The 15,466-nt window shown below is 38.5% G+C and overlaps 1 protein-coding gene across 2 annotated transcripts in view; it reads right to left on the bottom strand.

Moving 5' to 3' along the window:
* Window positions 1–298: 298 nt before the first annotated feature.
* Window positions 299–15,466, bottom strand: part of BLOC1S5 (biogenesis of lysosomal organelles complex 1 subunit 5) — a 35,954-nt gene continuing 20,786 nt past the window's right edge. The window contains exons 3-6 of one of the 2 annotated variants that reach the window (XM_049883265.1): window positions 12,966–13,095; window positions 8,666–8,724; window positions 5,777–5,856; window positions 2,563–2,683 (exon numbers count right to left, since the gene is read on the bottom strand). In XM_049883265.1, coding sequence (XP_049739222.1) covers window positions 2,662–2,683; window positions 5,777–5,856; window positions 8,666–8,724; window positions 12,966–13,095 — 291 coding nt within the window. In that variant the 3' untranslated portion in view covers window positions 2,563–2,661. Of the gene's footprint in view, window positions 2,684–5,776; window positions 5,857–8,665; window positions 8,725–12,965; window positions 13,096–15,466 lie in introns of both variants that reach the window. The other variant, XM_049883256.1, reaches the window with a different exon arrangement.

Here is a 15,466-nt window from a genome sequence, read left to right on the forward strand (position 1 = left end):
CAACATATTATAGTTTCACATAAGCCTCATTCCTTTGACCACATCCAATTAACACAGAAATCAGTAAGAACAGAATTTTAAAATCTACACATTTAGAAACAAACAAAAAAAAACCACACACACACAAGTAAAAAATCATAATGAAAACATTTCAATAGAACATTAAAATTATAAAACATTTGATTATTTCATTTGAATACTGAGTGACATACAACTCATATTACTACGCTTAATACCATAAACATAGCAGAAATGTTACAAGTTATTTAATTACTAAATTTAATTTCTAAATTTAATTTCTATGTATAAATAAAATACCTATCAAAAGTGATTTGTAAGCTAGGGAACAAAAGTAAAACTGTTCACCATAAAAAAATCAAAAGGAAGATGAACTGACCAACTCTTTTAGAAGCTGCATTGAATAACCAAGTTACAAAAAAGGAATTTAGTATCTTAATCTCTAAAGTTCAAAAAGTCCATCAATTCATTTAGGTTTAGGAAGTCCCTTACTTATATAACATATGCAAACTTACAAGGTAAAGTATTTATGACTTATATGAGATGAACAAAAACAATCAGAAATCTTTGCAGGCCAAGTTGAGTAGTGCCAATTAATAGTATATTCCTGTTCAACCACAGTCTTGCTTTCCTGGCTACCACATATGTTCAATGGTACATTAGCAATTAATGCATTCCAAAAACTGCCTATGATACAAAGGGAATTTTCATCTAAGTTTCCCCTCCCTTTTCATGTGTGGGATATTTTTGGAAGCTTTTTTTTTTTTTTTTCCACCGACTGAAAGAGAATTAAGAAAATTCCAACACGTCTTGGTGTCAGCAAGTGCTCTTTTTCAGTCCAGGTACCAGAGGATGATTGATGAACCTGTCAAGCCTACAGTAGCGGATAGAGAAAGTTGGCAGAAGTTCAGTGTTACTGAAAGAAATCTCAAATACTTATTTCATCTCCTCTATTAACTTTAATCACATTTTCGACGTGCAGCCAAGAATGAAGCTTTGACAGTAAGCCACACATTTACACAGGCAAGCATTGTTAATTTTCTGCAGTCGGAACATTGAGATAACACAGGAAAGTTGGATACATTCTTCCTTGCCTCTTTCTTTACTGCAGGACAATAAAAAATATCAGAAAGATTTATCCATACTTCAAATTCATTTGCCAGATGTCTCTTGAAATTTTGCTTAGTTTATGGCAAATTAAAAAAGCCAACTTAGTTCTTCCGCTAGATAGCTAAATGCAGATTTTTAAAGATCACGGTGATGACAGAATTGGTATGTTTCACCATAATACACCTGCTTATGAGAACAGACATTAACACTAAAAAAGGATTTACATTTAACATGGATCATTTGCCATGTGAGCAAACACTTCTGGTTCATTCAGAGCCAAAATCTTTATATGGTTCCAGAGGGACCCTTGGCAGAGTTTGCTGATTACTCATTGAACAGTTGAAACATATATAGACATTATTAACTTATAAAGCTTACCCGCATCAAAACAGACACAAAAATGAGGTAAATACCATGGGCAAGATTATGGTACTTGGGAAGGCTAAAAGTGAAAATATATTTCTGATAAGCTTTTCCTTCTAAGCATATTTAAAAGGTGAAAATATTAAGTGCTGGAAGGCCACAACACTTAGCAAACGTGTCTTCTTGTCATTCAATGAGACAAATGGCATTATGCTGCTGGGCAGTTCAAAGACCAACATGGCCACCTTGCTGTGGCTGAGACACTGTTTTGACTCTCATTTCCTTAAATATAATCTCTGCTCCAAGGACAGTTGTTTTTGTCTACACTGTTCATGAAATAACACTTTATATGTTTTCCTATAGCCTGGGAAGCTATGGCAGGCATCTATTATATTGCCTTTTAAACCACAACAATAAACTAATATTCATCCTGTATAACCCTAACCCACTGCTGTACAGTCAATTCCAGCTCATAGTGACCCTACAGGACAGAGTAGAGCTGCCGCATAGGGTTTCCAAGGTTGTAAATCTTTACGGATGAAGAATGCCACATCTTTCTTCCACACCTGTCTTTGGAGGAGCAGCTGGTGGGTTTGAACCTCTGACCTTTCAGTTAGCAGCTGAGTGCTTTAACCACTGTGCCACCAGAGCTCCTTAATCCTGTATAAGAATTAAATTATTTTTCTAAGAAGTCTATACTTAAAATTCTCTGACCTAATCAACGGAAAAAAAGAACAATTCTGATTAACAAAAAGTAAATTTATCCCACTTTTCCTCCTCTTACTGCCTATTCGAATAATCATATGTAGGCACCTGAAACTGAAAAGATACAGCACTCTGCTTCTATAAAATGTTTAATTGGGACTCCAGCATACGTTTCTTTCTTCTGATATAAGAGTGCCATTGAATATATTGCTAAGCTTGAACAGAGGCTGACTGGTTTGGTAGGAATATTTTGGGGGGGAAGAGTCAATGTTTTCTCATTAGTTTGTTATTGTTGAGGTTCAAGTTCTTAGAAGGTGGAAAATTTGGCTAGGTCCTTCTCCATCTCAGCATATTGTTCTTTAAGCCTCTCCATGGCTTTTCTGTGCTCTTCGTCCACTTCAGCCTGCTTGTTATGCTGTTCTCTCATGAAATCCTCCCACTGGGTTACATGCTGGTTTTCACTAGCTAGTAAATGGTCATTATGAATCTGAGAAAAGAAAATGTGACAGTCATGTGAATTTTCTAGACAACTAATTTTTATATGCAGAAGAGACAAACACTATTTCTTGGTATTTGGTTGTTATAATAATCAACTTATAAGTGACAATAATACAACTGCATTATAGTTTTAATGTACAACAAAAACATGACATATTAGAAACACCTCCTTAAAAAAAAATTTTTTTTTTTAAGGTTTGTCTTATTATGACTGAACATAGGTATTCACGTTTCTGATTTGGAACCTATTGGCCCTACTTTCCACCCAATTCTAACCAGTGTAGTTAATTGGTTTCTAAGGCTACATCATATTAAAAGTCACAAATCAGAAAAAGAACAAGACGATAAAAAGACAGGAAGAAGTGACAGGCATCAGCCTTACAGCAAAGGTGACAGAAACAAGAAGAGCGCAGGGATGCTGCTCATTATTCCACCAGGGTATGTAAGGCAGAGCTCCCAACAACAAATTATTACCCAGCTCAAAATGTCAACAGTGCCCAGGTGGCGTAGCCCTGGTTTAAGGGAAAACTCTGAATAAGTCCACTAAGGTCCAAAAAGGACTTCTGGACTAGCTGTCAGTAATACTGGTGTCATTAATTTTGCATATGTCTTACACAGACATATATGAAAAACTACTGTGGTAAGAAGTCTCAATACAACAACTGCCAATAATAATTTTAAACAGAATATTACATACTGATATATTGCTCTGCATTTTCAAACGCTATCAAGAACAATGTTACAATGTAGAGAATTACTTAAAATGGCCCTTCCAGCCATAGTCTTTGTGACTCCTACACAATGATTGGATGGGACTATGCAAATAAGGTGCTTATGGCCCACCAAGGGAATTGGACAGCTTGCTGCTAAATAAGGTGCATGGAACCATTGCAGGGGTTGGACCAGGCAAATAAGGTGTATGGAACCCTAAAGAAGGGATTGGTCGGTTTTGCCATCCTGCTAGGCTTAAAATGAACCATCCTAGAGGCAGGAAGGGGGAATTATCACCAAGAAAGAAGAGCCAGGAGCGGCACACCCGGGGTCCCTGCACTGAGAACTTCCTAGACCCAGAAGACAGACAGCTGTAACACTGGAGAGAGCATGAGGTGGCAAGAAGCAGTAGCAAAGAAACAGCAGGAGCAGACCCAGGAGACCGATACGTGATGGTACAGTGGCCTTCCTGGCCCACTGAGCAAGGCAGCTACAGTGGGTGCGCTGACCCACAGAGCAAGAGAGCTGAGTGCCTTTGGGTAGGAGGCTTACTGGCAGAGTGCGGTGCCTCAAAGCTAGGCTCGCAGACCCATGGAGTAAGAGTAGAGTAGCTTTGGGCCACAGCTTATTGGCAGAGCTAAAGAGCTTTATAACACTTGTCCAAGCAGGGCAAAGGCCAGGCTGAGAGGCCAAGAGGCTGAGGGCCAGAGAGAGGCCTTCTGTGGGCATGGCTGAGAAGTTGTCCTGACTGAAGAACTGTACCCTGAGTCATTCCTGATCCTGGGTTTTAACCTGTTACTTCCCTAATAAACCCATAATCACGAGTACTGTCTGAATCTGAGTTCTGTGTGGCCACTACAATGAATTATTGAACCTGGCAGCGAAGCAGAGAGTGCTGTGGGAGGGATGGCTGGTGTCAGAATTGGTAAAAACGATGCAGAGAAGAGGTATGTCTGACCTCCACCTCACAGGAATCAGCCTTGGGTTGTTCTTCATTCTCCTCCCCTTTGTGAAGTTAGAGGAGGTCACCATCCGCATGCCATTTTCACAAACATATAAGCCATGCAATCTCACTGCTCTCGTTGGGGGAAAAAAAAACTACAGGGGTATTTAAGCAAAACTAATACATATATATACATATTTGTGGACAAAGTAAATCAGAACACTTACGTTTATTTTATTATCTCTAGTTTAGTTGAATAGGGCCTCAAAAGACAATGCTTTGTATGAACTTAAGTTACTGACAGATATTATTAATCACCTCATCTCCCCTGAGAACAACAGTGTTTTTAAGAGCCAGTGAATTTTACAAGCTAATCGTATTTTCATTTGGGCACTACTCTTATTGCTAGTACCCAATAATGCTTCTTTGTACTAGGGCAGTTTCCAAGACACGTGTCAAGTAACTGGGAATGCGCATTTATTGTTCCTCTGAATGTACTTGTGGATATCAATTGTGGGAAATGGGATTTGGAGGAATGACGTTTATCATAATTTACTTCCCACCGAATCCCACAAATTGTCTTGACATAAAAAAATTAATGACTAATGACAATAGTACATTTTATTCCCTTACTACTCCCATCTTTCTTTGTTCTGAAAGCCATTGAAACACACAAAATGTAGTCAACAGTATAACCAGGGGCAACAAGGAACATTAGGTTATAAATTGGAGGTAGAGGTCAATTTTGCTTTATACATATTTACTAGATGAAAAATTAAATTTTACCTCTATGTCTTGTATACGTATGTAGTCTGAGACTCCCCTGCCATGTCAAAGTTTTGGAATAAAACAGATACAATAGTAAAAAACAGAAAAGCGTAGATGTTCTGTTAATTATATAAGCACTAAAAAAAGAAACAAAGACTTAAGAATAAAGGTTTATTGTCCCAGTAAGAATATAAAGCATTTCTACTTTTCTCTGAGCTCTGTCTGAAAAACTCATCTTTGTGTGACTTTCAGATTGCTAATTTTATTAAATTACCTGGAGAAAAGCATATAATTAGGGTGGCTGCTTATGAATGTAGATTTCAGACTCCACGCAACTCTCAGTGAAATACAGAGTATTCCAGTGTATTAAAAAACACTAACTTTTATTATGTATTTCATAAAATTTAGCTTAATAACATTTTCAGATATAATATCTACAAGATACATATTTAAGACTAAAATATCCTGAGGGCTTTGTTACGAATGCATAGGGTCCTCAAAAGCTTCACCAACTCTAATAGACTAAAATGGGGCTCTCATCCACTTACGCCTGAATCTTAAACAAATTAGCGAGCTGACAGAAAAAAAAAAACTCTCTTCCATTTGTACAGTGATTTACAATTTGCAAAACATTTTCAATAATTATAGAATACAACCTACCTGTCAAGCCAGCAAGCAGAACAGGCATTTATTTTGTAGATGAGGTGCCTGGAACTCAGGGACTTGTCCAAGGGCTGCAGCTAATAAACAGAACCACTAGAAATAGAACCAGGTCTTTTCCCCTCAACCTGGTAATTTTCCTACTCCATGGCTCCGTACACACCAAATGTGAAAACAGTTCAAAGTGATGAGAGATACTTTTACAATTATAATTTAATTTTACATTAATTCTGCTTTAAACGACAAAAGCTGCCATTTGCCCAGAATTGTAAGTGCTCTGACTATGTCGTACAGAGACCGATGTCCTCTGAGCATGCACTCACTTGAACCTGCTTCAATCACACAGCAACATGTCAGAGAAGCAACGTGCAGCATAGAATATCTCTTCCAAATTTTTATTTTGAAAGCCAAGAGAATTGCGCGTGCTACAATGTCTAGCCAGTGTTCTACCACATAAAGTCATTCCTTTACTCAAAAAAGGACATGCTCCTCAAGGGAGAATGAGGAAAACCAAAGACACAGGGAAAGATGAGTACATAGGTCCAGCACAATTAGACGGTGCCCAGCTACCACCACTGACTGCTCTCACAGGGATCACAATAGACGATCCCGGACAGAGCTAGAGAAAAATGTAGAGCGAAATTCTAACTCACAAAAACAGAAAAGACTTACTGGCCTGACACAAACTAGAGAAACTCCGAGAGTATGGCCTCCAGATAACGTTTTACCTCAGTAATGAAGTCACTCCTGAGGTTGACCCTTCAGCCAAAGATTAGACAGGCCCATAAAACAAAACAAGGCTAAAGGGGCACACCAGCCCAGGGACAAGGACTAAAAGGCAAGGGGATAGGAAAGCTAGTGATTGGGAACCCAAGGTTGAAAGGGAGAGTGCTGGCATGTCGTGGGGTTGGTAACCAATGTCACAAAACAACATGCATACTAATGGTTTAATGAGAAGCTAGTTTGTTCTGGAAACCTTTGTGGAAAGTACAGTAATAAAAAAAGAAAAAGAAATGCTCCTAGTTCCCCCAACAACAAATTATTTAATATAGCATTGAAGATCCTCCACAATCACCTTCAGAAATAACCATCTGATACTCTACATACCAGCTCTAGGAGATTACTGACTTCTCACTCACACCTTTTGATTTTGCTTACACTGCATTCCTCAACCCACAATATCTCTCTTCCCATTTTTTATCAATTCCTAGTCACCCATGAGATCCCTGGGTGGCATAAACAATTAAGCACTGGACTATTAACCAAAAGGTTGGCAGTTCAAACCCACCCAGAGGCACTTGGGAAGACGGGCCTGGCCATCTGTTTCTAAAAGGTCTTGAAAACCCTATTGAGCACTTACACCCCATATACGTGGGATCACCATGAGTCAGAGTTGACTCAATGGCAACTAACAAGTCACCCATCAAAGGCTGGCTTGAATTCCACCATCTTCCTAATAAATTATTCCTTTTGCCAAGATCCCACAAAATTCTCTGTAACTTTATCACACCTCTTACTTTATCCAATGTTATATTATTAGTGTTAGTGGTTTGGGATTCTTCTTCTAGATTTTTACTTCCTCAAGTGTACAAATCACATTAAACTTAACAAATTAAAATCTTTCATCCCTACTGGCACCTAGCAAGGTAGAGGACCAAAAAAGTGTCTACTGTCCAGCCAGCATGGCCACTGAAGGCCCAGTGCCCAGCCTTTATGGCACTCCCTGGGCACCGGGCCAGCACCACACCCTAACACCCATTTCCTGACTATGGCTTCGCCTTGTCTTATTATAGATGTTCTCAGTAATGGCCCTGCTTCCTGACCTGGTCTGCTGGGACTCAACTGCCCTTGGGCAGCCTTCCCACCTGTCTAAATGTGGAGTCCTTTCACTTTTATCAAAGTGGTGAATTGTCAAACTTTGTATCAACATCCAGAGTTAAGCAGAGGAGGCAGAAACTTAAACCCAGGCAAGGCTCATTTCATTATATTTTTATACAGTGCCAGGTCTGAACTATCATTGTGGATTAACCAAAACATATTCCAGAGAAATGGAGATAGTAACATTTGTTGATACACACATGTAAAAAGGCATTATTTTCTGAGTGACTTAGTATTTTCAACATTTCTTCGTAAGTATAAGATGTATCTTTATCAATTTAGGGCAAAACATTTTATGAAAACACCAAATTATCACAGGAACTTAAATTCTTGGACTGTTTTTCCACATCTGAATTCAGTTAAGATATAATTCAAATAAGCAAAGTACTGCCCAGCAAGTGATTCACATAATCCTATGACGAGTCACTAAGTAACCCATCCACAAGCATGAAATGCTACCTTTTCTAAAAGAAATATACATAAAATACTCAACGCTTCAGGCTCAAGGGAAAGGTTTCTATTTCCAACCTGGTAGGTATTATTTGTTCCATACAGAAGCCCGGTTTTCCCTTTCCTCCATGAGAGAAATACTACTTGCAAAGAAAAGGTGGGGATGTTGAAAAGAAATAAAAGGGGTCTGCACTTGCATCAGAAACACTGGTGGCGCAGTGGTTAAGTGCTACGGCTGCTAACCAAAGGGACGGCAGTTCAAATCTGCCAGGTGCTCCTTGGAAACTCTACAGGGCAGTTCTACTCTGTCCTGTAGGGTCACTAGGAGTCGGAATCGACTCAACAGCACTGGGTTTAGTTTTTTTGGGTTTTGCATTTGCATTATAAAAATGCTGATGGTGCAATCACACGACACTCCCCAATGAATTTCAGTCAATTAGCTATTTTAAAATCTTTTAAAATTACTGCATAAAAGAAAACAAATTCAGAGAAAGCATCTTTTAATAATATGATGATAATGAAAGTCTGAGAGTTATATGCTCCGTTATCCAAATGTTTTACCTTTTTTTGTTCCTGCTCCTTCTGTTGGAGTCTACAGACTGAGTGATTAGCTGCTTGCACTGAAATAAAACAGATGATGGGATTTCAATCAGCAGTCCCTGCTCAAGAAGAAACTCACCTGGGGGGTGGACTGTTTTAGACCTCTAAAAAATATACCAAAAAAAAAAACAACAAAAAACCAGACATCATTTTGGCAGAGGGGATGGTTGGAATGGAAGAAAAAAAGTTTTTCCAATATATTCAGGATGTCATAATTGGAATCATTGCTCTGGAGCTGCAAGCCAAAAGGGCACCCACATACACGCCCATGACAAGTTAACAAAGACCTCAGAACTCTCTAAAAAGATGTAAAGTGCCCGACAAATGCCTCATTACATTCTGGTTATTCCTCTGCATTGTCTCTCTGACTCATTAACTTCTCCCCCTCTGCTACGCTTTCAAGCAGTACCTGATACCTGGATTGCTTTCACAACTTTCTATGATTCTTGCCTCTGCTCGTCTTCGACTCATCCAGCCTGCTACTACCAGATTCAACTTTCTCTGGACCACTGAGTCTTCTACGCTTCTTAAAGTCCAAACTGCTGGTAATAATGATTATAGCTATCATACATTCTTTACTATGTGCCAAGAACCGTGCTAAGTACTTCACATGTGTCATCCCTCTTAATCCCACTTTCTGTCAGGAAAGGATCATTAGTCCATTACACAGACGGCAAAACTGAGGCAGAGAGATTAAATGGCAAGAGAGGGGGTCACACAACTAAGAACAGGAAACAGGATTTAAAACTGGATCACTCTGACTCTAAAGCCTTGGCTCTTAACCTCAACACTGTACTAGCTCCTTTAAGATTTCATCAAAACTAAATCAAACCCAAACCCATTCTCATCAGTTGATTCCAACTCACTGTGACCCTACAGGACAGAGGAGAACTGCCCCATAGGGTTTCAAGTATGCAGTTGATGGACTTGAACTGCTGACCTTTTGGTTAGCAGCCAAGCTCTTAACCACTGGGCCAACAGGGCTCCTCAACAACTGAACTGGTTTTAACTCTTCAGTTATTGAAACCTTTTTACCTGCTGGATCCATGTGGTTCCTGACCGCAAACGTTTCCACTTACTGCATCCAAATAAAGATGTTTACTGTATAGCTGATGCAAGGTGTCTTAGCTTGTCTGTTCATTCGTTAATTGTCATATATTTACATTTGCTGTGCACCAGGCACTGTTCTTGTTGCCTTCCTAATCTCTTAGCACTTTAGCTCCGCATTTGTAAAATGGGTATAACAACTAATAACAAGACTTCAGAACTGGCATGAGAATTAAATAACATAGTAAATATCAGAAGTCTCTGGGTGGTGCAAAAGCTAAGTGCTTGGCTACTAACTGAAAAGTTGGCCGTTCAAATCCACCCAGAGGCACCTTGGAAGAAAGGCCTGGCAATCTGCTTCTGAAAGTTTTCTGAAAAATCAGTCACTGAAAACCCTATGGAGCAGTTCTACACTGAAACACATGGGATCATCGGGAATTGAAACTGACTCAACCGCAACTTTTTTTAATAGTAGATACTATGTTCAAAAATAAATGATTTAAAAATGTAATAATAAAAGGCACCTACAGCAGCTCTTCACACCCAGGAAGCGGTCAAGATATGCTATTATTACTAGTACTTTTACTCATTGTGCTATTTCTACTGTAAAGGCTTTCCTTATTCCTTTCCTCTAAGGAAAATGTTTTACTTGTTTTAAAAGCCCAGTTCAAGGTTTGTTGCCCTCACAAGGCCCTCCCAGATTAGTCCTTCTCTATAAGGATTTTCCCCCGTATTTGAAATTCCTTCATCAGGAGAATAGAGTGCATCACACCACTTTATCTTGCATTTGCTGACACTAGAGGGTTATCGAGTTGTTTGACAATCATGCCTCAGTCCCTGCCCCACCCCCACCCCGCCCCAACTAGGTCATAAGTTCCAGAACAGGGGAGGGGCTGTGATTTCCCTTTCAGAAAAATGCTGGCCACCTCCCTGTGAACATACAGTCAGAAGAAGAAAATTCTGTTTTACAAAAGTCAAGTTTTAATCAATCACCATTAATCTAGTTCTATCAGAGATAATACGTAAGTACTGAAAAGTAGGTTCTGAGTCACTGTTTGTTCTAACAGAAAAGATGAAAATGAAACAGAACACGAGTTGATTAGATCTGCCTTCTCTCTGAGGCACAGTAATATGACATCACCTTTCCCAAGCAGTGGCTCTATCATTTCCTGGCTTTTTTTCCTGGCTCTGAACATAACTTAAAACTCCATTTTGTGGTTTAGGTGCTTTACAATTTTCCCATCATTCTGGGCTTAATCTGAAAGAAGAGTTACAGGTCTATGACGCTTAGTTGGTCATTTGTTAACGTCCTTTTAAAATTTTATGAGAACGTATACTGGCACTCGTTTCTTCCTCATCTGGGCTGATTTTGTTTAGACAGAATATACAATTTTAGAAACTTCGGTCCCTTTGAAGTAATTCACTTTTTAATGCTTTAGCCACACAATGAAAAAGGTTTTACTTTCCAAATTTTAGGAAATCCACTTTTGTAAAATCTAAGGAAATCCCTTGACTATACCAAGCAACGTCTGTCTTCACTCTTAGCACCTCCGAGAAGAGAAAGTCCATTTCTCCGAAGCCCCTATCACTTCCATTTCGTCTACTGCTCGTACCTAACTCAATACAGAGCGGTTTCTCCAGCCCTCTCAGGACTTCGGGAAACTATGCTGACGTCAAAAACAGTCAATAAGTTATCAAATGCTTTTCTCTTAACCAAAAGATTATTCCAAGAGACTAGCAGCACATACAAAGTTATTGCACCACATATTCAGTTAACAATATCCTGATTTTTCCTCACTTAAGACAGAAAGAAACCCATTCTGTTATAATGTGAATGTGTAAACTTCACATTTTAAACCACAGTGCAAGATTGTTTATTTTCACTACCAGCTGATCAGGGAGCTGGACAAAATCACACAAGCGCATTTACATATGGGGTATATTCTAGGTAGTACATACAAGACTAGCCAGGAAGTGATTTCTGTCTCGTCCCTGTTAGGAGAACTGCTATGTTGTCACTTCACATACATGTTCGTATCTGTACTGAACTGTGCTGAAGGTATAATGCACCTGAGCGTCTCAGAACTCCAAAGATGGTGCACTTCAAACCAGTGGTCTAAGACCATGCCCAAAGCTAGGGAACTGTGGAGAAGAAAGTGGCAATGTGGAGAACTCTTAGAACTAAGGCCTACTACAGAAGCCTTGGCTCAGAGCTGTTTATGCTTTTGTCTGTGTAGTCAACCACTTTGCAAAGTGTCCTCTGACTGGATGAGTAGAGGCTTCATAACCAACACTCACTTTTGATTCCTTAAAACCACAAAAAATAGAGTTGTAAGAGGGTGCAGGAAATCCTGGTGGCCTAATGGTCAAATGCTACGGCTGTTAACCAAGAGGTCTGCAGTTCAGATCCACCAGCCACTCCTTGGAAACTCTACGGGGCAGTTCTACTCTGTCCTATAGGGTCACTATGAGTCGGAATCGACTTGACAGCAGTGGGTTTTTAAGAGGGTGCATAAAGACAACCCATAAAGTAACTTGGCACCAAGATACAGCATGCACTTTTTTCTCATCCTGGAGGCACCGGTAGTTCTATATTTGACTTAAAAAAAAACGCATTTGACTTAATAATTACTTAATATACTTGTAAACCTTACTGAGCTTGATGTTGGGCAATCTTGCCTCAGTACTAAGAACTCAGTCCTTGAGGTTAAAAAGTAAGGTCAGAAAACCTCTAGGTTAGCCCTCATTCAAATTTACTAACACGATTGTATTAAAATAATACTCTTTCCTTCCCTTTCTAAGAGAAATAACTTTCTAAATTTAAAACTAAGGGATAAATGCACCTTAAAAGTGTTTTTTAAGTAACAAAGAAAAAAATTAGCAAGTATATGAAAATATAACTTTTTATGGATACATTAAAACAAAACAAAAAAAATGTAAAAATTGTTTTCTATTTTCTCAGATCCCGAAGGACTGTTACATGTACCCCAGGGTACACACATCTCACTTTGGAAACTGATGCTCTTACCATGAATGGCAGCACACATCAATCACTAGGTCACCACCACCTCTGTGACAGAGCTTCCCTCTTATACATGACATGGTTAAGAATTCTCTTTCCACCTCCCACCAAAATACTCAAGGAAATACATTTTGATACAGCATTCATTTCATTTGAAATTAAGGCAGCATAAATAAAAAATCACCAGCTTACATCTTTGGAGAACTTGGTTTAAGCTGTCCTGCATCGTCTCTTTACATCTGGGAAGAGCATGTTCATTTGTTTCATGGATCATGTTCTTCAAATTTTCAAGAACTCTCATTTCCCGAAGACCACGTTTTTCCTATTTAAAAAAAAAAAAAAAAAAAATTAAACGACTAGTGTTTTAAATCTTAGTAATTGCTTTCTGAAATTTCCACCAAGGTTTTGCTTACTATGTTATTAGTTATTACTGAAATTTATATAGTCTTCTAATTATTTGGCTGTAAATGAGGTCACAGCCTAGAGGCTTTTTTTTTTAATTACGAAATGCTCTAAAACTTGCAATATGAATAATATTTTCACAGAAATGTTTAAAAAAGGAACAAAAAATAGAAATGAAAGAGAGGATATTAGTATCAACAATACAGAAATAAAAATGATTATAACAGAATACTATGAACAACCGCATGCCAACAAATTGGATAATCTAGATGAAATGGATAAATTCCTAGAAACATACAAACTACCAAAACTGGCTCAAGAAGAAAAGAGAAAATTTGAATAGCTCCATAACAAATAAGGAGTCTGAATTAATAACTTAAAACCTCCCTACAAATAAAAGTTCAAGGCCAGATAGCTTCATTGGCGAATCCTACCAAAAATTTAAAGAAGAACTAATGCCAATCCTTCTCAAACTCTTCCAGAAAAATGAAGAGGAGGGTACATTTTCCAACCAAAGCCAGACAAAGATAACCCATAAAACCTGTTGCTGTCAAGTCGATTCCGACTCATTGCGACCCTATAGGACAGAGTAGAACTGCCCCACAGAGTTTCCAATGAGCACCTGGTGGACTTGAACTGCGAACCTTCTGGTTAGCAGCCATAGCACTTAACCACTGATACTACATGAAAAGAAAACTACAGACCAATAATCCTTATGAATATAGATGAAAAAATCCTCAAAAAAAATTAGGAAAGTGAATTCAGCAGCATGTTAAAAGGATTATACACCATAATCAAATGGGACTTCTCCCAGAAATGCAAAGGTGCTTCAACATACAAAAATCAATTAATATAAAACACCACATTCATAAAACAAAGCAAAAAGCTCCACATAATCTTCTTAATTGATGCAGAAAAAGTATTTGACAAAATCTAACACCCTTTCATGATAAAAACATTCAATAAACTAGAAATAGATGGAAACTTCCTCAACATGATAAAGGGCATTTAAGAAAAACCCACAGCTAATACTGTACGCAATGAAGAAAGTTTCCGATCTAAGCTCAGGAACAAGATAAGCATGTCCCTTTTCACCACGGCTTTTCACCACGGTACTAGAACTTCTAGTCAGAGCAAGTAGGCAAGAAAAAGAAATAAATGGCATCCAAACTGGAAAGGTAGACATAAAATTACCTCTCCTCAAAGATGGGAGTTCCTGGTTGGCACAAACAGTTAGGCACTTAACGGCTAGCCAAAAAGTAGGCAGTTCAAACCCACCCAAAGGTGCCACAGACGAAAGCCCTGGTGATCTGCTTCTGAAAGCCACAGCCTTGGAAAATTCTAAGAAGCACAGTTCTGCTCGGCACACATAGGGTCTCCGTGAACTGGAATCAACTCTACGGCAATTAACAACAACCGTCACAGACGACACGACTTTATATCTAGAAACTCCTAAATCCGACTTGTTGCAGTTGAGTTGATTCCGACTCATAGTGACCCTATAGGACAGAGTAGAACTGCCCCATAGGGTTTCCAAGGAGTGGCTGGTGGATTCGAACTGTTGACCTTTTGGTTAGCAGCCATAGCTCTTAACCACTGCTCCAGCAGGGCTCCAGAAACTCCTAAAGAACCTACAAAAAACTGTTAAGAGCTAATAAACAAATCCAGCAAAGTCGCAGGACACAAAATAAACACACAAATATCAGTTGTATTTTTATACAATTGCAATAAGTAACCTGGAAAGGAAATTAAAAAAAAAAAACTCCATTTACAATAGCATCGAAAACAACAAAATATTTAGGAATAAATTTAACCATGAAGGCACAAGACTTGCACACTGAAAACTACAAAACACTGCTAAATAAAAATTAAAGAATACCTAAATACTTGGTAAGAAATCCCGTGTTCATGGACTGGAAGACAGCATAGTTAACAGGACAATGCTACCTAAAACAATATACAGATTCAGTGCATCTCTATCAAAACCTCAATGGTGTTTTTTTAAGAAACAGAAAAACTCATTCTAAAATTCATATGGAATTTCGAGGTACACAAATAGCCAAAACAATTTTTAAATATGAAAAAATTTAGAGGACTTATTTGTTCCAATTTCAAAACTTACTACAAAGCTACAGTAATCAAAGCAGTGTGTGGTACTGGCATAAGGGCAGACATACAGACCAATGAGAATTGAGAGTCCAGAAATAAACCCATATATCTATGATCAATTGATTTTTGACAGGAGTCCCAAGACCATTCGATGGGGAAAGAACAGTCTGTTCAATAAATGG

The sequence above is a fragment of the Elephas maximus genome, chromosome 1 (genome assembly GCF_024166365.1).
Source record: "Elephas maximus indicus isolate mEleMax1 chromosome 1, mEleMax1 primary haplotype, whole genome shotgun sequence".
Classification (NCBI taxonomy): Eukaryota; Metazoa; Chordata; class Mammalia; order Proboscidea; family Elephantidae; genus Elephas; species Elephas maximus.